This window comes from Equus caballus, chromosome 16, assembly GCF_041296265.1.
Source record: "Equus caballus isolate H_3958 breed thoroughbred chromosome 16, TB-T2T, whole genome shotgun sequence".
Taxonomy (NCBI): Eukaryota; Metazoa; Chordata; class Mammalia; order Perissodactyla; family Equidae; genus Equus; species Equus caballus.
In genome coordinates this window covers 52,546,237-52,570,296 of record NC_091699.1, presented here as the reverse complement: position 1 = coordinate 52,570,296, position 24,060 = coordinate 52,546,237, and the positions used below count along the sequence as shown (strand labels likewise).

Sequence of the window (24,060 nt, the reverse complement as noted above, 5' to 3'; positions counted from 1 at the left end):
ACTTTCATTCTTTTCCATGTGGCTGTTCAGTTCTCCCAACACCGCTTATTGAAGAGACTCTCCTTTCTCCATTGTATGCTCTTGGCTCTCTTGTTGAAAATTAGCTGTCTGTGTATGTGTGGGCTTATTTCTGGGCTCTCTTGTTCTGTTCCATTGATCTGTGTGTCTGTTTTTGTCCCAGTACCATGCTGTTTTGGTTACTATAGCTTTGTAGTATATTTTGAAATCAGGGGGTGTGATACCTCCAGCTTTGTTCTTTTTCCTCAGGATACCTTTGGCTATTCGGGGTCTCTTGTTGTTGCATATAAATTTTAGGATTCTTTGTTCTATTTCTGTGAAAAAATGTTGTTGAAACTTTGATCAGGATTTCATTGAATCTATAGATTGCTTTAGGAAGTATGGAAATTTTAACCATGTTAATTCTTCCAATCTAAGAGCACGGAATATCTTTCCATTTCTTTGTGTCTTCTTCAGTTTCTTTTGACAATGTTTTATAGTTTTCCATGTACAGGTCTTTCACCTCTTTGATTAAGTTTATTCCTAGGTATTTTATTCTTTTTGTTGCAATTGTAAATGCGATTGTATTCTTAATTTCTCTTTCTCCTACTTTGTTGTTAGTGTATAGAAATGCAATCGATTTTTGTATGTTGATTTTGTATCCTGCGACTTGGCTGTATTCATTTATTATTTATAAAAGTTTTTTAGTAGATTCTTTAGGGTTTTCTATATATAAAATCATGTCATCTGCAAATAGTGACAGTTTCGCTTCTTTTTCAATTTGGATCCCTTTTATTTCTTTTTCTTGCCTGATTGCTCTGACTAGGATTTCCAATACTATGTTAAATGAGAGTGGTGAAAGTAGGCATCCTTGTCTGGTTCCTGTTCTTAGAGGAATAGCTTTCAGTTTTTCTCCATTGAGAATGATATTAGCTGTGGGTTTGTCATGTATGACATTTATTTTGTTGAGATATTTTCCTTCTATACTCATTTTATTTAGAGTTTTTGTCATAAATGGATGCTGTATCTTGTCAAATGCTTTTTCTGCACCTATTGAGATGATCATGTGATTTTTATTCTTCATTTTGTTAATGTGGTGTATCACAATTGATTTGTGGATATTGAACCACTCCCTATATCCCTGGAATAAAACCCACTTGATCATAATGTATGATCTTTTTAATGTATTATTGTATTCGATTTGCTAGTATTTTGTTGAGGATTTTTCCATCGATGTTCATCAGTGATATTGGCCTGTAATTTTCTTTTTTTGTGTTGTCCTTGTCTGGTTTTGGTATCAGGATAATGTTGGCTTCATAAAATGAGTTAGGAAGCCTCCCCTCCTCTTCAATTTTTTGCAAGAGTTTGAGAAGGATAGGTATTAAGTCTTCTTTGAATGTTTGGTAGAATTCACCAGGGAAGCCATCTGGTCCTTGATTTTTATTTTTTGGGAGGTTTTTAATTACTTTTTCGATCTCCTTACTGGTGATAGGTCTATTCAAATTCTCTACTTCTTCTTGATCCAGTTTTGGAAGGTTGTATGAGTCTAAGAATTTATCTATTTCTTCTAGATTATCCAATTTGTTGGCGTATAGTTTTTCATAGTATTCTCTTAAAATCTTTTGTATTTCTGAGGTGTCCATTGTAATTTCTCCTCTTATGTTTCTGATTTTATTTATTTCAGCCTTCTCTTTTTTTCTTGGTGAGTCTACCTAAACGTTGGTCAATTTTGTTTATCTTTTCAAAGAACCAGCTCTTGGTTTCTTTAATTTTTTCTACGTTTTTAGTCTCTATTTCATTTATTTCTGCTCTTTTATTAATTCCTTCCTTCTGCTGATTTTGGGCTTTGTTTGTTTTTATTTTTCCAGCTCCTTTAAATGCATTGTTAGATTGTTTATTTGGGATTTTTCTTGTTTGTTGAGGTAGGCCTTAATTGCTATAAACTTTCGTCTTAGAACCACTTTTGCTATATCCCATAGATTTTGGCATGTTGTGTTTTCATTTGTCTCCAGGTATTTTTTTTAAGATTTTATTTTTTTCCTTTTTCTCCCCAAAGCCCCTCAGTACATAGTTGTATATTCTTTGTTGTGGGTCCTTCTAGTTGTGGCATGTGGGATGCTGCCTGAGCATGGTTTGATGAGCAGTGCCATATGTCCATGCCTAGGATTCGAACCAACGAAACACTGGGCCGCCTGCAGCAGAGCGCGCAAACTTAACCACTTGGCCACGGGGCCAGCCCCTGTCTCCAGGTATTTTTTGATTTCTCCTTTGATTCCTTCATTGACTTAATTGTTGTTCAGTAGCATTTTGTTTAATCTCCACGTTTTTGTGCCTTCTCTGATTTTCTTCCTGTAGTTGATCTCTAGTTTCATACCTTTGAGGTCAGAAAAGATACTTGGTATTATTTTGATCTTCTTAAATTTATTGAGACTTGTTTTGTGGCCTAATATGTGATCAGTCCTGGAGAATGTTCCATGTGCATTTTAAAAGAATGTGTATTCTGCAGTTTTTGGATGGAATGTTCTGTATATATCTACTAAGTCCATCTGATCTAATGTGGCGTTTAAAGCCAATGTTTCCTTATTGATCTTCTGTTTGGATGATCTATCCATTGGTGTAAGTGGAGTGTTAAAGTCCCCTACTGTTATTGTGTTACTGTTTATTTTTCCTTTTATGTCTGTTAATAATTGCTTTATATATTTAGGTGCTCCTATGTTTGGTGCATAGATATTTACAAGCATTATATCCTCTTGTTGGATTTTTCTCTTTATCATTGTGTAGTGCCCTTCTTTGTCTCTTGTTAAAGTCTATTTTGTCTGATATAAGTATTGCTACCCCAGCTTTCGTTTCATTGCTATTTGCATGGAGTCTTTTTCCATCCCTTCACTTCCAGTTTGTGAGTGTCTGTAGGTCTGAAGTGTGTCTCTTTTCTGCAGCATATATATGGGTCCTGTTTTTTTAATCTAGTCGGCCACCCTTTGTCTTTTGATTGGAGCATTTAGTCTGTTAATATTTAAAGTAGCTATTGGTAAATATGTATTTATTGCCACAAAGATGGCTTTTTTCTCCCCAGAAGGAATTTCTCCCTCTTCCGCCTCAGTCATGACTGTCCCTTGTTGTGGGGATTCCTTTTATCCAGTTTAAAGTTTTCTCTCCAGGGTAATTTTTCCAAGAATAGTTGTAACCTAGATGTGTTTGTGGGAGGAGGTGAGTTCAGAGTCTGCCTATGCCACCATCTTGACAAGATCTCCCAAAATCCGAATTGCCTCTCTTTTCCCTCAGGGACAAATGGGAATGAATGAGATAGGGGTAGGGATGACAATTTAGATAAACTTTGCTTAAGAGAGGAGAAACCATGAAAAGGCCATTATAGATGGCCTTAATCTTCTCAGTAATGGAGGAGAGGTCATCTTCATGCCACCTAATTCAGTGCTAATGCATAGTTGGTACTCAATAAATGTCTGGAATGATTCAGTGAGTGAATGAGTGAATGAACAAATAGCCTTGAGTTGGGTGGAAAATCCATTCTTTCCCTTCCCTGCACCTCCATTTTCCCTCTGTCACCCTAGCTGATTAGTGAGTCTTTTAGCATAAGGGCTGGGTAGAGACCCTTAGTGAATATTTCCTCTTTGGTGAATTAAATGAAGAGAAACATAAAATTCTGAATCAACATTATGCCAGGGAAGTGAGAAACTGGTCTCACATGTGTGTCCTTTTGAAAAGTCATCATTTGTTTTTGATGTTGTGGAAGTTGCTAACAGAGATATATGTGATTCTTCTTGACTTGCCTTTGGAGATTTGGAGGTTCTGCACATAGGTTTCTTAAAGCATTCTACACGATACAAACCAGGGCAACATTTCTCATGTGAACCCATGTTTGACATTTAGTATGAATAAGCCAGATTATGATTCCAAGAACAAAAACATTCTACTTTTTTAGAAAGCCTATTATATTTAAGAAAATTAGGAAGGGCACTGTCTCAAGGCTTTCATTTGTTTTTTAAATATAGTGACACTTGACCACATGATTTTGATATATTTGTTGCTTTAATGAAGATTTATTGAGCACTTGCTGTGCACCCATACTAGGCCAGATAGTTTTGGAAAGGCAAGCTAACCCTCTTTAGATGCCTGATCCTCACAACAGTTACAGCCTCCCAGTTTCCACATGAGGACAGTGAGGCCCGGAGAGATGAGTCATTTGTCCAGGGTCACCATCAAGTCCATGGCAGAGCCAGTGCTCGACCTCAGTCTTTGGCCTACCAGCCCTCTGCTCCTTCCATCTGTTGCCCTCCACCTGCCCTCAGGAGCTGACAGCCTCTTTGGGAAGGTGAACAAAACTTGGATACTCAAATAAAAGGGCCAAAAAGTCTGTGTTAGGTCCTAAAGGTACTTGGTTTTTAAGACTCAGTTGGGTGGAGCATGGAGCATTAGGTCTCCCTGTCGTTTCCCTGTGGCCTGGGCAGCAGACTGATTCTACCCCCACACTGTGGGGAAGGGAGCCTTGTAATTGGATCCCCTCGGGGCCCCTGGCATTACCATCCTCTTCTCATCTGTGTGGTCAGCATTTGCCAAGTACATTACCTACATTTGCTCATTTAGTCCTCGTAGCTATCCCAGGATTTGGTCCAATTATTGGCCCATTTTATGAGTATATTAGTTATCGATTGCTATATAACAAATTGTCTCAAAACTTAGTAGTTTAAAACAATACACTCTTATTAAATATTTCACAGTTTCTGTGGAGTAGGAATCTAGGCACGGCTTGGTTGGGTCCTCTGGCGTAGAGTCCCTTCTAAGGCTGCCATCAAGACCAAGGCTGAGGTCCCATCTGAAAGCCTGACTTGGGTAGGATCTGCTTCCAAGTTCACTCATGTGGTTTTTAGCTGCTGGACTGGGGACCGGTTCTTGCTGGCTGTTGGCCAGAGGCCTCCCTCAGTTCCTTACCACCTGGGCCTCTCCATTGGGCAGCGCCCAGCATGGCAACTGGCTTTCTTTGGATCAAGAGAGACAGTGAGAAAGAGAGGGAAAGAGAATGCCCAAGACAGAAACCACAGTCTCTTTAAACCTCATCCTGAAGTGACATCCCATCACCTGCTGTATTCTGTTTGTTAGAAGCAAGTGTCTGGGCCCAGCCCACACTCGAAGGAAGAAGATTTCCTAAGGTCATGAAAACCAGCAGGCAAGGATAGTTGAGGACCATCTTAGAGGCTGCCTGCCACAACTAATGAGGAAGATGAGGCACAGATATGGTCAAGTCACTTGCCTAGTGTCACACAACCCCTAGGTGGGGTCTGAGCTCTAATGTACTAACTTTGGGACCCCTGTCTGTCGTCTCCTCCCCCCGCCGTACTCTTGCTTATTACTCACAGGCAAAGATGTCCACCTGGCTTCTTTCACTCTTGTAATACCAACTAGGAAGGTGGGTAGGCCAGCCTGGGCCTCTTACCCATTATATTCGCCTGTGGTTCTGCACTTAGGCCAGATCTTTCCCTTTAGAGTCTGGGTCATCAGAACTGGTTTTATGGATATACACTAAGGTTGTCCAGGGGCCTTGGAGCTGGCCTTGTGGATGTGCTTCCATGGTAACCCCAGGACATTTGTTTGTCTGTAGACCACTCTCTCTGATTCCTTTAAACTCTACTGTGGGGAGTGGTCTCAAGGTGTATATTGCAAGTATATTGGAAGACTTCTCACCAGGACAAGGGTCTACCACTGTAGACTCAATTCTTTGGTTTTCTTCTTCCTTTGAATCTAAACTGGTTTTCAAGAACTGTAAAACTGTAGGCTAATTCCCAGGGTTCACTGTACAAAATCAGTGAAGTTTAGAAAACTGTTTATAATTTTTAAAAAAGTCACCCATGGTCAGTGTCATCCTGAGGCAATCCAGAGTTTGTTTATATGTTGTCATTTTTTCTAGTATTCTGTTCATTTTTTATTATATAATTGAAACCATAAAATATACTCAATTTTGTATTAAATATTATATTCCCATGTCATTAAATATTATATGTAATATTTATCTAAGTCAAGGATATAATAGTTAAACTATTTCATTTGTTCTAGTTTTAGTGCAAATTGTACAAATAGTGAAATAGAAAGACAACTATGTAAACTACATAAACATTCATAATACAAGTTTAACTATATGTGGTATGTATCTAGTTCATACGGCTTTCCCTGCTTCCAACAAATCCAGCATGAAAGTCTTACCAAAGCTGAGGTGACAGTGAGGGGAAGAACTCGTTTGCAGTGGTACAGATGCTGAGTCATTCAGACCCATGTTGGGATCCTAATTTTGCCTCCTACTAGCCATGTGACCTTAAACAAGTTACTATGAGTCCCAATTCTCTGATCGGTACAATGATTATTTATTCATTCAACAGTCCTTTATTAAACATCCATTGTACCAGGTGCTGTTCCAGGCACTCGCAGTACATCAGTGGGAGTCAGACAAAAACCCTTTCTTTCCTGGAGGAACCTTACAGTTTACTGCAGGGTGGGGGGAGGAGGCAAGACAAAGACAGGCGATAAGCATAATAAATAAGTAATAATACAGGATGGTAGGAGGTCATAAGTGCTGGGGAAAGAAAAAAGATAGAGCCGAGTAAAGGGGGCAGGAGGGCCGGGGTGAATTGTGATTTTAAACGGGGAGGGAGGTCAAGCCACATTTGATAACCATAGTAACTGACTCCTGGGAATGTAGTAGGAACTAAATGAGATGCTTCTGAACTGCCAAAACTGGGCCCAGTGCTTGGTCAGCCCCTGGTAAATGTTTGCTATTATTGTTATTATTACTGCTACTGTTGTTCCTAAAAGAACGTTCACATGGTATTCTGTTATCTAGGAGTGCTCCCGCCCATTCATTCTGCTTCATTTACCCAGACCTCCTTGGAGCACGTGTTTGAGTCGGTTGGGGCAGATTGGGCACAGCGAGGCTGTACTTCCCAAGGTGCTTTTTCACTGCCCAATGCCCCTCTGGAGAGATCTGGGTTCCAGTTTTGCTTCTGCCACCCAAGAATTGGGCAGCTTTGGTTGGGCCCCTCCCTCCTGAGGTGCAGTTTCCTCCTGTGTAGAGCAGCATCCACAGAGCCCCTGAGGGAGTGAGACCATGGAGGGACGAGCAGTTTGGGAGCGTAGAGCTGGATACAAAGGTGGCCTGTTATTTGCTAATTAAGACTCAAAGCCAGAGCTGTGCTGAGTGGTCTGCCTTCACTCTCAGTGCCCTGCTCCTGCCTGGGGATCCTTTAAGAGCATCTAAGTGAGGAACTAGCCATCTGCCACACGGCCTCTGCCCCTGAAGCCCCAGGGGAAGGCCAGGCCACTCTTTGTTGGCTTTCTGCAGCTTTCCCTTCAAGAACCATTTCTCCTCTGGGGAGAGAAATGAGCTGTCAGTAGGTTTGGCGTTTTTAAACAGCTGATCACTGAACATAGGTAGTTACCAAATCAAGTTTCTGTATCTGTTGCCATGAAGGTGGGTTTACAGTGGTTACTTCCTAATTGCTGCTTCTTATGCTTGTTTTGTGAAAATGGAGGGAGTGAGGACTGTCAGAGAATCTGTGCTGGGGCAGGGCTGAGGCGTGCTGGGAGGATTTGGATCCCGGCAGGCTTGTTGAGATATTCCTCTTAGCACAGTGTACTGGGGACCTTCTTAGAAATCTCATATGGACTAACTGTCGAAGCCTGGCTCGTTAAGTTCTGTGAAGACACAAGGGCAGGATAGGACCCCGTCTCTCCTGTGGTATTTGGGAGGAACCCCTTTGTAGTGGTTCTCAACCCTGGCTGCCTGTGAAATTCCTGGGGGTGGGTGAGACCTAGGCATCGGTAACTTTTAAAGCTTCATTTCAAGGTGCAACCAAGTTTGAGAGTCAGTGCTAAGTTTAGAGGACTTAGTGTGGGCGTGGTCATAATTGTCCTATTCCAGTAGATTTTCTCATGAGCCTCCCTGTTCCTTCTTCCAACACAGCAGGTGCAGAGCTGTGGACTGGAACCTAGAACCATCACCAGTAAGGAACATCTGATGCAGTCTGAAAGGTTTTTTTAACTAAGCTGCACAGTATGAATCCTGAGGCTGGTTTCTCTGGCCTTTGAGCTGTGCTATGCTTTCAGAACCCCTCCCCTTTAGAATCAGAGAACCTGGGAGGGAATAAAAGACAAGGTCATTACCATACATTGCTTTTTGATCTGTGGAATGAAGAGCAGATGACAAAAATGCATGTTACACAAGAGGTATGTGAGTACCTCTGTCTTCTGTCTCCAAGATTCATTGTCTGACGGCAGGTGACTCACAGTGAGACTGGGGGACGGGGAGGCAACGCCTTGTCGCTGCAAACTGTGATGCAGGGCGGGTACTCACCTTTCTCACTGTGTTTATTTTCCAATGTACAGGGCTGCCGAATGACCGACTTGATAAACATGTTGCCTCAGGTTTTTGTTTTAGTTTGTTAAATCCTGATAGCTAACCTAAATATTGTGAGGTTGCAATGCAAATTAAATGCATAATGGCTTTGAGTGACGTTAGCCGTTTTGTGATCTGGGACCAGTCACTGTTAGAGATGCAAGGGGACCAAGAAACAAAGACCTCACTAAATCCTGCCAGAGCAGAAGTGAGAAGTGACCTAGCTGGCCCTCCCTGTGGTGGGTTGCCACCAGAGGTGACTGGGAGCAGCTTTGTGTGGATTCTTCCATCTGGGTCGTGTGTTTTGGTCTTTCCCTCATAAACACCATCTCTTTTAGTCAGAAAGCCAATATTTGGTAAGAAATAGTAATAGTAAGTTATTTTTACCTCAGTCCTTTCCTCTCCCTTTCACCTTGTCCCAATAGCATAACAAGGGTATCAACCCACCTCTTTGAGTGGTGCGATAATGAAGCCAACCTCACTCCTCCCAGAACACTCTCTGAGTCAAGCCAAGGGAACAGCACCACTGATCCCTCCTGTGTGCCCAGCGTGTGCTTTATGTACAGTACTGTGTCTGTTCTCACAACTGGCCTCTCAGGTGGGTTTCATTACCCGTTTTCTAGATAGGGACACTTGGCTGTGGCCAAGAAGCTATTGATGATGCGAGGACCTGAACCGAAGTCAAATGGCTCCAGAGTGGAATGTCTTTCTTTTAGATCACTCTCTCTCACTCTTTTCCTGGAGCAAGGAGAGATAGCCTGAGGAGACCTCAGTGAAGTAGGTACACAGAAGGTAACCAACTGCCGTGACTCATCCTTCACAAACCAAATGCCATTTTATATCAGGGACAGTAAAGTAGGTCTCTGTGGCTCAGCCTTCTTGGATTTCGTCATTGCCGAATCACTGTGCTACAGGAACTCCTGGCAAGGCTGGTTTAGTTATTAATTTGTGCAGTCACTGAGGTGTGGGTGGCAGGCCCCAAAGGATAGTGTTTGAGCCTCACTTGTATTCTGAGAGAGCTTACCTTCTGTGCCGGGCTCTGTGTTTGACAGTGAATATGCAAAATATTTTCAGTGCTAAAAACCAGGTATTGTAGAATGTAAAACTGCAGTGTGGAGGAATGACTCTAGTTGAGATCCCAGTGCATAAATTTGGTCTCTTGTCAGCTGGATTGCTCTTTCTCAAGCTCAGGGGCATATAAAAGTTGACACTTTTATATAGACCTATGTGGAGTGTAGCTGAATTGCAGTTGCTTTTGGAGCTATAACTTTGAATTGCCTGACTTTTTGTTTTAAAAACAAAGGTGCGTCAACATAGATGTTGGCTTATTTGGAAAGCAGGGCAAAGGAAAGCACAGGAATGGAAAAGGATTTAGGAACAGTAAACAGCCTTCCTTGACTTCTCTGGTGGTCTCACGATGAAATCTTAACAAGTTGGTGCTGTCCCACAGCTTGTGGGCAGGTGTGGGCAAACGAATCCCCATCCCACAGACGTAGGACTCCCCCTTCTGCAGGATCCCAACAGATGATCTTTAAACTCTTACTTGTTCCACAAGTCTTATGGGAGGGGATAAGCTGATGTTGTATCAAGAAAAACTGTGCCTCTTTAACTTCGAAATAGGACATGTATTACCTGAGATTTTCCAAGTCAGACAACTACTTGGAAGTATATTAAATGGTTTAAAATGTAGATAGTAAAATCAATCACTCATTCCCAGTGAGGAGCATTATGCGTGCATCACAGTTTCAGAATTGTATCTGCCTATACCCCTAGACTTGACAGGTCTCTCCGGTGGTTGGTCTCAGAGTTGATAGAAGGGCCCGTGGTTGCATCGTGCAGCATTCCCGTCTGCCCTGCAAGACGTGCTCAACAGAGATGGAGTCACACTTGCTGGAGAAGGAGACCTAAGTTAACTTACTCGTGTTTCTTCTTCTCCCAATGATGTTTTATTGCGTTTTATGGAATGCCCACCAGAGAGTTGCTTGGTTCACTGTTCCTTAATCTTTTAGTTTAGTTGATCTCAAACTAAAGAGGTTGAAACCCTTAGAGTAGTGTTTCTCCTCTGGCACTATTGACATTTGGAGCTGGGTAATTTTTTGTTCTGGGGCTGTCTTGTATACTATCAGGTTTTTAACAGCATCCCTGGCCTCTATCCACTAGATGCCAGTAGCACCCCACCACCACCACAGTTGTGACAAACAAAAATGTCTCCAGGCCTCCCTTGGGAACACAGCTTCTTTAGGAGAAGGAAGGAATAGCTGTTGACATCTTTTTGGATGTTGAAACCCCCAAAGACCCTTGTCTGTGGGGCTGGGTTTTGAGTAAGTAGTTCCCAAAACATGGAAAAGGAGTCTTGATTTCTAGCCGGTTGACAAAAGGTAGAGCTTTTAAGCAGTTTAATTTCAGAAAGATGTCTTTGATTATTTTTGCTGAGATGAGGCATTAGAAGACTAGAAATAGCTGTTTTGGTTTCAGGGCTTTTTTAAATCAGCAAACCAGGAGAGGCTCCAGAAGGGTTCTGTAACTTTTTCAGGAAATGCATTTCTGAGCGGAGTCTATCCCTGACCATGTTTATGGTTCTTGTGAGACTGGACTCCTGGGGAGCCTTGCGAGTGCCTGCTCTGTCCTTTCTTCATTGAGTGGACAGCACTGAGGGTCCCGGCTGGGCCCTGTGTGCAGCAGATGGGAATAAGTGGGCAGGAGCACAGTTCCTGTCCTCAGGGCGCTCCCAGCCTCCTCTGGGCAGGTGGCTCAAGCACTTCAGTGTGAGGGGACGCTGGGAGTGCAGTAAACATGCATTAACATAAAACTGTCCGGAGTGGAATAATGGTCCTGGAGCCAGGGTTTTCAAGCTGTACTCTTAGCAGCTGATGTTACTTTTCCTTCAAACGAGATATGCAAAAACCCAATATAAATAAAAGAGGTCAGGCCCAAGTTTGAAGTCAGGGTGAAAGAAGGGGGCCTGGAATGCCCCTACCTCGTCACCTCACCTCACTTCCAAAGAGGAGGCACTTGGCCTTACACGTCTGACTGAAAGTAGGCTAATGCTTGGTTGGATAACAATCTTTGTTTTTCCTGACTGGATCTATCATCTTTTTTCTATTTGAGGTAAAAGTGATTTTCAAAACCATAAACCTGGATGAAGATACTGATGCTGTCCCATTGCTGTGTAATTTTTACTGTCAATCTCTGGAGGCGGATTTAGGGGCTGAGAAAGTACATACATACGTACATACATACACATGTACGGATACGCATACATATATTCATCAGAAGCATTTTGAATTTTATTATGAAAAACAAATACACAGAAAAATAGAGAAAAGAGAACTCTCATCCTCTAAATTTAACAGTCATTATTTTGTCATGTTTGTTTCACATGTTTCTTTAAACCTCTAATGGATAAGAGTTTAAAAGCAGAGCCACGGCAACAAGGTCTGGGAATATTTTTACCACATTCCCCCTTACCTCTATCCCCATCCTCTATCCCAGTTCATCTGTGGACAAAGGTAATTTAAATTGAATTTGTGAAACTTACATGAGGGATACAAATTTGATTCAACATGCATATATTCCTGTATCTATTTAGTTTATTATTCATTCAACAACAATTTTGGGATGCCTCGACCTCAGCATACAATGATGAGCTAAACAAAACAGACCAAACATAGCTCCTGCCCTGGGTTTTGTTAGAAAATGGAAGTTTTTAAGTTGCTTGTCCGGAAAACTGAGGAAAGTGAATTCTGTGTCATGCCTGCAAGGAGTGTAGCCTGCACGGAGGAAAAGATGGTGGGATGAGGATGAATTTGGGGGTTTGGGGAACAATCCCGCCCGTAGCGTGCTGATCTGATTCTTGGGTTGGCGAAGGGCTTTGTGCATGACGCCCCTGCAGACTTGGTGTCTGTGGAGCCTCGGGAGCTGGTACAGGCTGTGTTATGTGCGTGGCTCAGAAATCACGGCTCTGGCGTCGCATGGGGACTGGCTGGCAGGGGACAGTGCTACAGTATGGGCAAACCTGTTAGACTGGCTGGTTATTCACAACCTGCCTTGTAGGGGGGAGTGGAGCCAGCGATTAGAGTTATTTGTTTTCTAATAGTTATTACTCTGCCAGTTTTACAAAACATCACATAAAAGGACCCAGGAATCTTACATGAGAAAAATAGCGCATTGGAGGCACCAGAAATTTACCTGATACCTTGCTCAGTTCCTGCCACACTTGCCCTTCCATCGTAGGTTTTAAGCTCTCTCCTCATTTGTTCATCTGAAGAAAGACTGACTTGTTTGCACTTTTGATAGAAGTATAGTAGTTCCCCTTATCTGCGGGGCATAGGTCCCAAGACGCCCAGTGCATGCCTGAAACCGCAGATAGTACCCAATCCTATGGATACTACAGTTTTTCCTATACATACATACTTACGATAAAGTTTATGAGTTAGGCACAGTAAGAGATTTAACAACAATAACCAATAATAAAATAGGACAATTATAACAATATACTGTAATAAAAGTTATGTAAATCTTAGCAACCTCAGCATATGATTTTTTCTCTTTCCTTATTAAGTCGAGAACTTTCACTTATTCACTTAAGGGAAGCACTTTACAGTTTCTCTTTGACGTATCCTAATTGCCGGGGTCACTACTCTTGCACTTTGGGGCCATTATTAAGTGAAATAAGAGTGACTTGAACATAAGCACTGTGATACCGTGACAGCCGATCTGATAACCAAGAAGGCTGCTAAGTGACTGATGGGCGGGTAGCATGTGCAGCATGGAGGCCCTGGACAAAGGGATGATTCACGTCGTGGGCGGGAGGGGGAGGGACAGCGCGAGATTTCATCACACTACTCAGAGGAGCGTGCAATTTAAAGCTGGTGAATTGTTTATTTCTGGAATTTTCTATTTAATATTTTCGGACCGTGATTGACCGAGAGTAACGGAAACCGTGGAAAGCGAAACCGCGGAAAGTGAAACCGCAGATAAGGGGGGACTATTGTATGCTTTCTATCAGTAGTCCATTACTAATGGAACCATTTGGAATGTCCCCTGCGCTACATCCATTTCTATGTTAGCTATTTTTTGAAGTTAATGAAGAGCACTAGGAAAGAAATAATGTGACAGGGTAGTTAGAGGTTTTTATGCTCACTTGACTTAATCAAGGGCAAACCTTATAGGTTGGTTAATCAATAACCTTTTTTAAAGGTTGGTTAATCAATAAACTGCTTTTAAAGATTCTGTAGCAAATGTGTTTTCAGGACAGAAAATAAATTTCGGGAACCTTCAATTTAGGCTTAGAAATACAAGCCAGGTGATTTCTCACTAAGTTTAATATTTGATAATGTTTTTAATGGGTCTTCCTAAGTAGACAACAGCCTGATTCACTTAATGGAATAAATGGAATATAATGAGTCCAAAGGAGCTACCAGGCCCCAGTTATATGTAGAAACACAGGGTTTATTTTCAAATGTGGATCATACTGAAGCAAGCAAATGTTCCTCTTGAATTCTGTGATTGCTTTCAAAATGAACTACATTCATGAATTAGCTTTATGGCCCCCCAAATATGTTTGTGCTGACAAAAACGGTAATACCCAGTTCCATAGAGTGTAATTAACCTGCTACTTGCATGGATGGGGATGGGGGTGTACAGAAGACTGCAAGTTGAATTTCCTGTCATTGAACATGCCCTGGGACGGGTGGCTGTGGCATTTCGATAGCATCTCTCTTCTCGGAATAAATTGCTTCTTACGAATTGGTAAAACTATTATAGGCTGGTAAATATTTTTTCAGTATGATTGCTTTTTAATTGAAGGGCAAGGCTGATGCATGCATTGGGGGAGGGGAATGTTTACAATGGTCTATACATGATGTTTTTCCTTCTTTGGCAGGAAATAACTACATGTTTACCAGATTACTACAAATGGACTCAGTACCTCTTTATTAAACTCTATGAAGCTGGACTGGCCTATCAAAAGGAGGTAAATTAAACTTAGATGCACTATAAAAATTTTGTAAATCCTCTCCATCTTCTTATAGAACACATTGTTGTTAAATAAGAAACAAACCCTGTGTGCACAGTAACAGTGAAAATGAACACTCCCTCACGTTCATGAAGTCACTCCCAACAGACCCAGAAAGCAGCGACTGTCTGGCTCAGTTTGTGCCTCCAGGACAGGGCTCGGGCCTCTTTCACCCTTGACTTCCAGCACGTAACACAGTGTCCGGTGGGTGTAATGACATCAAAGAGGGGCGGCGGGAGGAATGCAGGCTTCTCAAATCCTAGCTCGGCTACCTCTCTGTCAACTTAAATAGCAACTTTGTCTGTTATTTTACCCTCAAAATGAGTTTAGTTGGGAATAGCCAAAAGAATTGCAATTAGGGATGTACATGCTGTGGTGAACCATAGGCAAATCCAGAAAAGAAAGGAGGGGAGCTGCTTTTATAGAGAAAAAGGGGGAATAGGGAGAAGCTACTCTAAACAAAAATTCATTGGAGGAAACTAACAGTTTAAGGTGGCAACGGCTTCTCATTGGGTGGGCTGTTGCTGGGTGGGGAGAGAAATCTTCCTTTGGTTGCAAAGTAGGTTTACTTCCCATCAAAGATGCAAGCTAGGTCTCTTCCTGTTTCGAGTAATTGACAATGGATGAAAAGGCCTGAGAGCTCCCCCTACAGGCCTTTCCGACTCCAGTTTAGTTAAGATTTCTTTTATAAATTTCCACATCTCCCAGCTGGGTAACTTAACCCCCAGGAATCATGGTTTCTCATCTGCTAAGTGGGGTGGTAACATCCTCCCTGCAGGGAAGAGAGAGGTGATATTTAAAGAGCAACTGTCACAGTGCCCACACATAGTGGTCTCTCAAGAAATGGAGTGCTTGTTATGGCAGGAGCTCAGTCATAGTAGGTAAGCCTTAGATGGTGGGAGATGAGGAAGAGAGTATCATAGTGTGGTCTACACCTGCACTGTCCAGTACAGTACCACTGGCAACATGTGCTTGTTGATATTTAAATTTAAAGTAATTAAAATTAAATAATACTAAAAATTCAGGTTCTCAGTCACACTAGCCACATTCATGTGCTGGTAAGCTAGTACTGGACAGCACAGATACAGAACATTCCCATCATTACAGAATGTTGTACAGTACTGGTCTGGAAAATTCAGAGGTAACAAGTAGAAATCCATTGTACCTTTATGCTTGAGACGTTCTCCTTGACCAGAGGGATTTCACAACAAAGAATTACATTTACTTTTCTGTGGGCCACATCACACTGCTTGGTCTTGCAGTGAATAGTACTTACATGATCGTCGCATTTTAAGTTAAAAAATGTTTTGAATCAATACAGACACAAATGCAGAAGGCTCAATCTGGAATTTCAGAATAAAACCAAAATGTCTTAAACCTTGACAGCATAAAAATAGTATAGCTAACAAAAATTAGGTGGTGAAATTGGGGAAGAGGAGTAAAAGCAAGTGTGAGATGAACCTTTCATCTTTCATAACAAGGAGGCATAAATGAAGAATGTCACTCTTTTTTTTTTTTTTTTCAGTTAGAAAGGTAGCTATTAAAGCTAAAGTTAACAAAGATAGCAGAAACTAGGAGAGGGGCTTGGGGTGAGAGGAAAGCTGTATGACCGTGCTGAATATCTCATATTATGTGGCAGAGGGTCAGCAGAACTGTCTAAAGATAATGTACAAAAATTGAAGTATAATTTTATTACCTGAAGTTATACTGGTAAATACCAGAAGAACTAATGAACAGAACCTGCTAAAAGTGGAGAAGCGTTTTAATTACCATTTCAGATAATTATAAATATTCTTCTTTGATAGTGTACCAAAGTTCAACAAGCGGTGGTTTCTTAAAGGCAGGTGCGGTGTTGAATCTGCAACGTCAGTGAACTTTTTGTACTCTGTTACGTTAAAGTGTGTTGCTCTATCTTGCACTTTGAATGGGTTTTTCACCCATTGTCATGAAAATAATTTTGGCCTTGCAAGGGCCTCAGGGACCCCAGAGGATTATGGACCACACTTTGAGAACCACTGTACAAAGTCTGTAGCCCCCTCCCCTGCAGGTGAACCACAGGAAAGAGGAAAGAGTTCTTTGGAGAGTGTGAGCAGTTGTGTTGGATTATCCACTGTTACCTCGGCTGCTTGGTTACTGCTTATTGTTTGATGTGCATGGGGTATGAAATGATGGGACACGTTAATGTCATCGTGTAGACGTTTCTCACATGGAACCCTTATGTGTGCTGTGTAATAGTCCTTTATAGGACACTCTTTCTTTTGTATATATGTATTATATATTTAAGTTGAATTTTTGAGTGTATTGAATATTTACTGTAATAGTCCTCTATAGGACACTTGCTTTTCTGTCTCTACACTTGGGGTTTGTTCACGCTGCCTCAATTCTCCAGCACATTAAATCCAAATAGGAGACTTAACCTCATCACTTTTGCATTGGATCCCAAGTTGGTCATACGTAGCATCTTAGGAGCTGAGTGACTTATCTAAAGATGGAAGGGATTCCAGGGGAGGGTCCCATTGCACAAGCACAGCCATCCTGCTGACTCCAGATGTCCCTCCTCAGTTGTTTGTTTCCACATCAGTGCAGCACTCCTTCCCCGCAGCATGCATGCCCCTGGGGGGTATAGGCCAGTTTCCCCTCTGACTTTTCTTTCATGGGAACAACCTGTATTAGTTTACTGTTGCTGCTGCTGTAACAAATTGTCACCAACTTGGTCACTTAACAGAAATTTATTGTCTTATAGTTCTGGAGGGCAGAAGTCCTTGAAATGAGTCTCACTGGGGTAAAATCAAAATGTTGGCACAGCTGCTTTCCTTCTGGAGGCTCTTGAGGACAATCTGTTTCCTTGTCTTTTCTAGCTTCTGGGGCTGCCCGTATTCCTTGACTTTTGACCCACCTCCATCTTCAAAGCCAGAGCATAGCATCTTGAAATCTCTCTGACCTGCGCTTCCATCATCACATCTCCTTCTTTGACTCTTCTGCCTCCCCCTTTCTCATATAAGAACCTTTGGCATTACATTGGGCCCACCTGGATAATCCAGGTTAATCTCCCCATCTCAAAAGTCTTCACTTAATCATAGCTTCAAGACCCTTTTGCCATGTAGGTAACATATTCACTGGTTCTGGGTGATAGGGGCATCCAGGTTCCAAGTGACATAGGACGTGGACATCTTTGGGATATGATTGTTCTGCCTACCACAATCCTCTTCTCCCTACTTCATGGGTTTGTTATGAAGATTAACCAGGTGAATGCTTAGAATGGGGCCTGGCACAGAGCAGGTGCTCAATAAATGCTCACTGAGTATGCCTGCAGAGTTACCTCGAGTCATTATGGTATTTAGATTGGAAAAATAGAGTAAAAAAATCCTGTAGCTTCTTAGCTAATTCTAAGGCAGCCCGTACGTGGACCAGTATTAAGAAAGAATAATTTAGATTATTTTATGGATTTTTATTTTAAAAGATAGGGGTTTTTTTGTTAGTTGCTGACTTAAAATATTTTTAGTCTACTAATTTTTTTAAGTCACCATTAAAATATCATGATCTTAAGAAAAATTGTAAACAGAGTATAAAAATGGGCACTTGGTACATTGTTTGAAGATCAGAGTTAGCCTTAATCCAAGGCATTTTTTTCCAGGTGCATCTCCTTTTATTGAGTAGCTGTTTTCAAATTGGCTTTAAAACATAAAACATATTGATGTCAGTTAGCATTCTATTTCTAGGGTTTATTTCAAAATATAAATTTTTGAAATTAACTTTAGACAGTTCATTGACTTTAGAAAGACTACACATAACATTCTTTGTAAAGCATGTTTAACCAAAAATCACTTAGATTATTAGTACTTTTCCTCTCACAGCATTGTTATAACTTTTTATTTTTTAATTAAAAAAAGATAGCCTTGACCCTTAAATTCAGTTCTGCTACAAGCTGTATAAATGAACATTTAGGGAAAGTATTTTTAGCAGCATTACTAAACATAACTAAAGTGTTTAAGTCTTTTGTTTTAACAAGCACTGTCCATCAAAATGTTCATTTCACCCCTCTAGTTAAAAAAAAACAAAACATTATTCCATGGATGTAGTTGTTAGAAGAATGTTGCTGTATTATGCTTGGACATCCTAGAGAACTATGGAGAGCCACCCAGTCTGTGAGTTTGTCTTTGGCTGTCTCCATGATTTCAGTGGCAGTTGGTGATGGTGCTAATTAATTCATACACCTAAGCTAGGTTTGCAGTGTGGCCTTGTCTTCAGGTTGCATGCTGAAGGGAACACTGTGCACCAACAGGCAGCCTCTCCCACTCTGCCCCGTCATGGCTTTGGAAGGTGGTGGCAGTAACAAATAAACAGTAGCCTTGGGAACACTTTCCCCTCCCCGACTCAGTCCAAATTCAGGCCCATTCTGGATGGAATAGAGCAAGATTGATTTTGAGAGTTAGATCTTTTAATAAGACCTATGTGGTGTTCCTTAATTAAGCACTGTTTTGTCAAGAAAAAAGCTAGTAGACCTTGAGAAAATCAATACCCCAAAACATATACTTTACCAGCCTTCTGGAACCCTCCTGACAGTGTACTCAGAAAAGGTCTTTGGTGGTATAAAAGCAGAACTTGCGGAGAAAGAAGCAAGGAGAATGATGGAGAATAGCCAGGGGCCTGGGGACTGAGGAGTGGTGCATTGGTCAAGAGACAAAAGCATGCTAATAGAGCCTGTGATCTGGAAGGGACTGGCACCCCGTGTAGAGGTGAGGCCCAAGGAGGCAAGGAGAAGGAGGATCCACGGGAAGAGGAGGAGGAGATGAGAAAGAATGAGGTTTGGAACAGGAGGCACACTGGGACAGTGGATACCACAGCTGCTCTGTCACAGAGAGGAGAGCTAATAAACGTGAATTCAGGATGCTGTTGCCCTGAGAATCCCCAAAGCAACCCATAGTCACCCACACCTCCAGGGACCCAATGACCAAGAAGGGGGTAGGGAGGCAAAATTGATGGAGCACCCACCGTCACTGTGCAAAACTGACCCTTGTGAGTATGGCTGATTCGGTCTCATAATTGTGTTATGGTGTGCTTTCTAAAGGTTTCCCACAAATCACTCAAACACAAAAATATTAATCCTAGTGTTCACCCTTGATCAACTGGGGAAATCTCTTATTTGAAATGGCTCCTTCTGTGATGTTGCCAGATAACTTTTGTGAGAGAAGCAGTGGGCAAAATCTACTAGAGTTCAGTGTGTTTGCAGGTATTTTAATGATTTCAATATTAATTTAAGGTTGACTTCAAAACACAGATAAAGGCTTTATTTTACAAATAAGGCTAGTTAACTATAAAGGAGCACGATGTTGGCTTCAGTAGGTGATAGAGAACATAAATATCAGCCAGGGAAACAGCTATAGCCAGTGAAGTGCCAGAAACATATTCTATGTAGCAAGATTATGCTTGCTTAAAAATCAGGGCATCCGTCAAAGTAAATGTTCAAAATGTGAAAATCTGGGAATGCTGGATAGAAGACCCTGGCTTCGAAGGGAACTATATGATAGAGATGAGCTATATCTAAGACATGAGACCCAAGAAAAGGGATTTAGAATGCAACTCCAGGGCTTCAAGAGGCTGCATGTACTGTACCCCCTGGTCCCCATTTTGCCCACCCCTGGGTTAGCCACCTGTGGGAAGGCTGAGCCTGAACCCTGCGACTCTGTGGTTGAGGTGGATTGTGGTCCCGGGAAGAAACGAGAATGGGTTCTCACAGCTGATGCATCTTCGATTTGAGATGCTGTCTCCTTTGGTGTTTTTCCTCTTTCCCCAAGACTTTCTTTGGGGAAAAAATTGCTTTTGTGTTTTGCTTTTATTTGTCTTTCCTTCGACACCAGAGTTTTACTGTAACATGTAAACCTCTTAGGAGCACATCTCCCTCATTGCGTTTTGTAACCTAGAGCCTGAGAGATGCCAGACCGTCGGAAATGTTGATAAGGAAATAGAGTCCTGTTTGTTTTTGCAACCTGCAGTACCCTCTGCCATACCCTCTGAGCTTCGCAGTGGGCAGGAGGCAGAGGTGGGGGCAGAGAGGGCTTTTTTCCTCCCTTTCTTTTATATTTTATACAGTTTTAGTTGTGCATGGGTCTTGGGGGGGGGGGGGCGCGCTGCCTCTTGTATGAGCTATCCATGTTACTACACAATACTTCGCCCTTCCTTTTTGCTTTTTATTTTAAGTGGTACCCCTCCCCAGCCACTAATATGGGCAATGATAATAGATAAGTAAATCAGCCTTGGTTTATTAACCTAAAGTTTTTAGCTCTAAGATACTTCTGTGCTATATATTTGGTTTCTATATATTTATGGATTCAAAGCATTTGGGGCCTCTAGAATGGCGGGGGGGGGGGGAATCATTGAATGCATGTCTTTCCCACTCTGACTTCAGGCTTCACAGGCGTTCATTTTTCAGTGGATGTACGACTTTTTAGTTGTAACATCACAACCCACAGATGGGTTAGCCTCTCCTCCACTCTTACTTTTTATGTCAGTTTTAGATGTCTCTAGATCATTCAGGATCCCAAGAAGAAATAGAGGGCACACCCAAAAGGAGTCATTGAAGAAGATGTAATAAAGGGATTAGGCACAGAGTTTAGGGGAACCTACAAGGGATGGTTAAGCACCTGGCGCTGACAACAGAAGGCAGCCTTTGCCACCCCAGGCTGAAGGGGCAATGTCGGGGAGCAGTCACTAGAACTGGGAGAGCAGTAGCCGTAGCACTAGGAGAGGCCTGCCCACTGGGGGCGCTGGCCTTCGGTAGAGGCATGTGGCCACTGCCAGCCAAAGCCCAGCCGGCAGAAAGCCAAAGTGCCTCTCATTGGTTGAACCCAGCCAGAGGGCAAGGGTCCAAGTTAGTGCAGGCACAGAGGTCAGCTTCCGGGGGCACAAAACAGGGTGGAAAAAAGGATTTGGAGGGACACATGGACAATATTCATCACAATCTCTTATTAGAATTGATTATTAAAATTTTAAAAACTAATGTGTATTAAGTCAGGATTGTTTAGTGCCCGGACACATCTCTCTGTGCTCATTACCTTCTTTGTACTAAGTGGTACCTAAATGTCATAAAGGAGTGAATGCAGATGGCAAAGGTATTTATTTTACATGAAGACGGAAGTGAATAGAACTCCAAGGAGAGAGAAACTTTATAATGGTTAAGACTACAGTTTCTATCATTCAAACAGATCCACGGAGATAGGTCTCAGAATACTGGGGACAGATGTTGACGGGAAGAAGGCACAACAGAATTTCCTGGCATGCTGGGAATGCTCTACATCCTGGCGTGAGTGATGGTAGAAACTCACTGAGATCTATCCACATTACTCTGTGTATGTTACACCTTAATATAAACAGAAGTATTAAAAAATTGCAAAAAATTGTTTACGCTTCCTAGAGACCTGAGTTCCTATCCTGTCTCTGTCACTTACTGACTCTGTGACCTTAGGCAAGTTATTTAATCTCTCTGTTCCTCAGTTTCCTTCTCTGCAATATGGGGATAATGTTGTTGCCTCAAAAGGTTGTCATGGAGATTATAAGAGCCAACCTTAGTAAGGCACTTAGTGTAATATCTAGCACATGGTGATTAAATGTTAGCTCTTTATATTAAAATAAATATATTTGTTTCCCCTAAGATAACCCAGTTCTGCCAAATTCTAGGTACTATTTTTTCTTCTTTTCCTCTGTTGACTAAAATTTCCAATCCTGCAAGTTCATCCCTTCATACAAGAAGACACCAAACTTGAGTTAGACGTGTGCTTAAAGGCTTCCTTTCCAAGCCTGTTCTGATAAGATGAAAGCACAGAGGCAGCTGACATGTTCTCTTTTTACAGCTTTATAGTGGTTTCTTTGCCAAGCAGTAGTCCCAGGAAATGCCCTCCAGTCTCAGAGCAGAGATATTGTATTTGCAGACCCTCTCACGTGTAAGGAAACTTAAAGTGATCCTATCAAGTGTACTCACCAGATTGCATCATTTTGTTTCCTGAATTATAACAGGCCTTGGTTAACTGGGACCCAGTGGATCAGACAGTGCTTGCCAATGAGCAGGTGGATGAACATGGCTGTTCTTGGCGTTCTGGAGCAAAGGTGGAACAGAAGTACCTCAGACAATGGTTTATTAAGACAACTGCTTATGCAAAGGTGAGTGTCAGCCAGGTGGCTCCCCACTAATGCCATACTTGTTGGCAGGCAACACTGAGGCACTGAGGTCTTCCGAGTATTGGAGGGCCTCACTGTTGGGACTGCCCCTAGGAAGGGCTCTTGGTTCCATGGGCGTGCAGACAGGAAGCATATGAGCCTCAGCTCACTCACTTAGAGGGTGCTGGTTTTGCGTCTCTCAGTTGTAAGTCAAGAATGGCACCTGGAGGTCATTGTAAGCCGTTGTTTGCTGACCAATGCACTCCATCATTGTACTGCTGTAGAGGCCAAAAAACATTCATTTTTATCTGCAATTATATCAGTAATAAAGCTAGGGAAAAAAAGTATCTTCATCTCTATGGTTCTTATAAGACCTCCAGAAAGATAGAATGACGTTTCAGAGAGTCCAGAGAAGCCCATCTAAAAAGAATGAAGAGGTGGCAGTTCTCCGTGAGGGAAGGCCAGAGTGAAAATGAGCTAAGCCAGGAACCAAAGCTCTGGATTTTAACTCTTATTGTGTCCCTAATTAACAGTGTAAACTGGTGCCAGTCCCTGGGGCTGAGTTTCCTCATCAGTAAAAGGAGAGGGTGGGACCAAGTGGTCCTTAAGGTGCCTTCTGGCTCTTTAAGTGTTCCAGGATTCAAGGCAAAGCCAACCCTTGAAAGAAAGGGCTTGCTTATTAAATCACCAGCAGACTGAGCAAAATAACCCATTCTGGGTATGCCAGAAAAACTCTGTGCAACATATTCTTTGAGCTTGCCAAGTTTCAGGATATGGAATTGAGGGATCTCTCCCTGAAACTCCAGAGAGGAGTGATTAGAACAAATCAGGGACACTTCACATGGTAATTTGATCATCTCTGTATTCTTTAGCATAAGAATGGACAGAAAAAGGATCTGAAAAAGTAGAGGCATCATGAAGGGCTACTGACGTTGTTCCTTGGTAGTTTTTTCCTGTGATAGTCTCCATGAGAATGATAGTTGTACCCTTTCCTAGTAGCCCCTTGGTCGCTCTGTGAGAGGTAGGGGACTGGACTGAAATGACTGTGGGTCAGATCCAATAATGCACTTCTTATATGCAAAGAGAGCACAAAGTTATAAATAACTTCCCATCACTACAATTACATTTGCTGAATTAGAACTGCAGTACACAACTCACAATACCAGTGCCATATGGATATATGACCTCCAGTTTTCTCACTCAGAAGACAAATGAGGCTGTTTTCCCATTATTATTTATTCAGAATGTAGCAGAGAATAGCATATGGATTTGGAAAACTGCTCATTAGAACTTGTTAACACAGTGCCTTGCTCCTTTTAAGCACATAATAATGTTGAGAGACTGAGTGAGAAGAACAAAGCTGAGGATGTTGCTTTCTATAACACCCCAGGCAGTAGGAGCCCCTATCTGCTGACAGTTGGGGTCCACTGTATTACCGGGAGGGATACCAGGTCACCTGTCAGGGACCTGTCAGATGACTCTGTAATAGGCATTATTG

General features: G+C 42.0%; 1 protein-coding gene across 4 annotated transcripts in view; it reads left to right on the top strand.

Moving 5' to 3' along the window:
* Nucleotides 1-24,060, top strand: part of LARS2 (leucyl-tRNA synthetase 2, mitochondrial) — a 165,808-nt gene that overhangs the window by 55,514 nt on the left and 86,234 nt on the right. For all 4 annotated transcript variants that reach the window (XM_070237846.1, XM_001500836.5, XM_023620580.2 and 1 more), the window contains exons 6-7: nucleotides 14,280-14,369; nucleotides 22,422-22,565. In XM_070237846.1, the coding sequence (XP_070093947.1) occupies nucleotides 14,280-14,369; nucleotides 22,422-22,565 (234 nt within the window). The remainder of the gene's footprint in view (nucleotides 1-14,279; nucleotides 14,370-22,421; nucleotides 22,566-24,060) is intronic.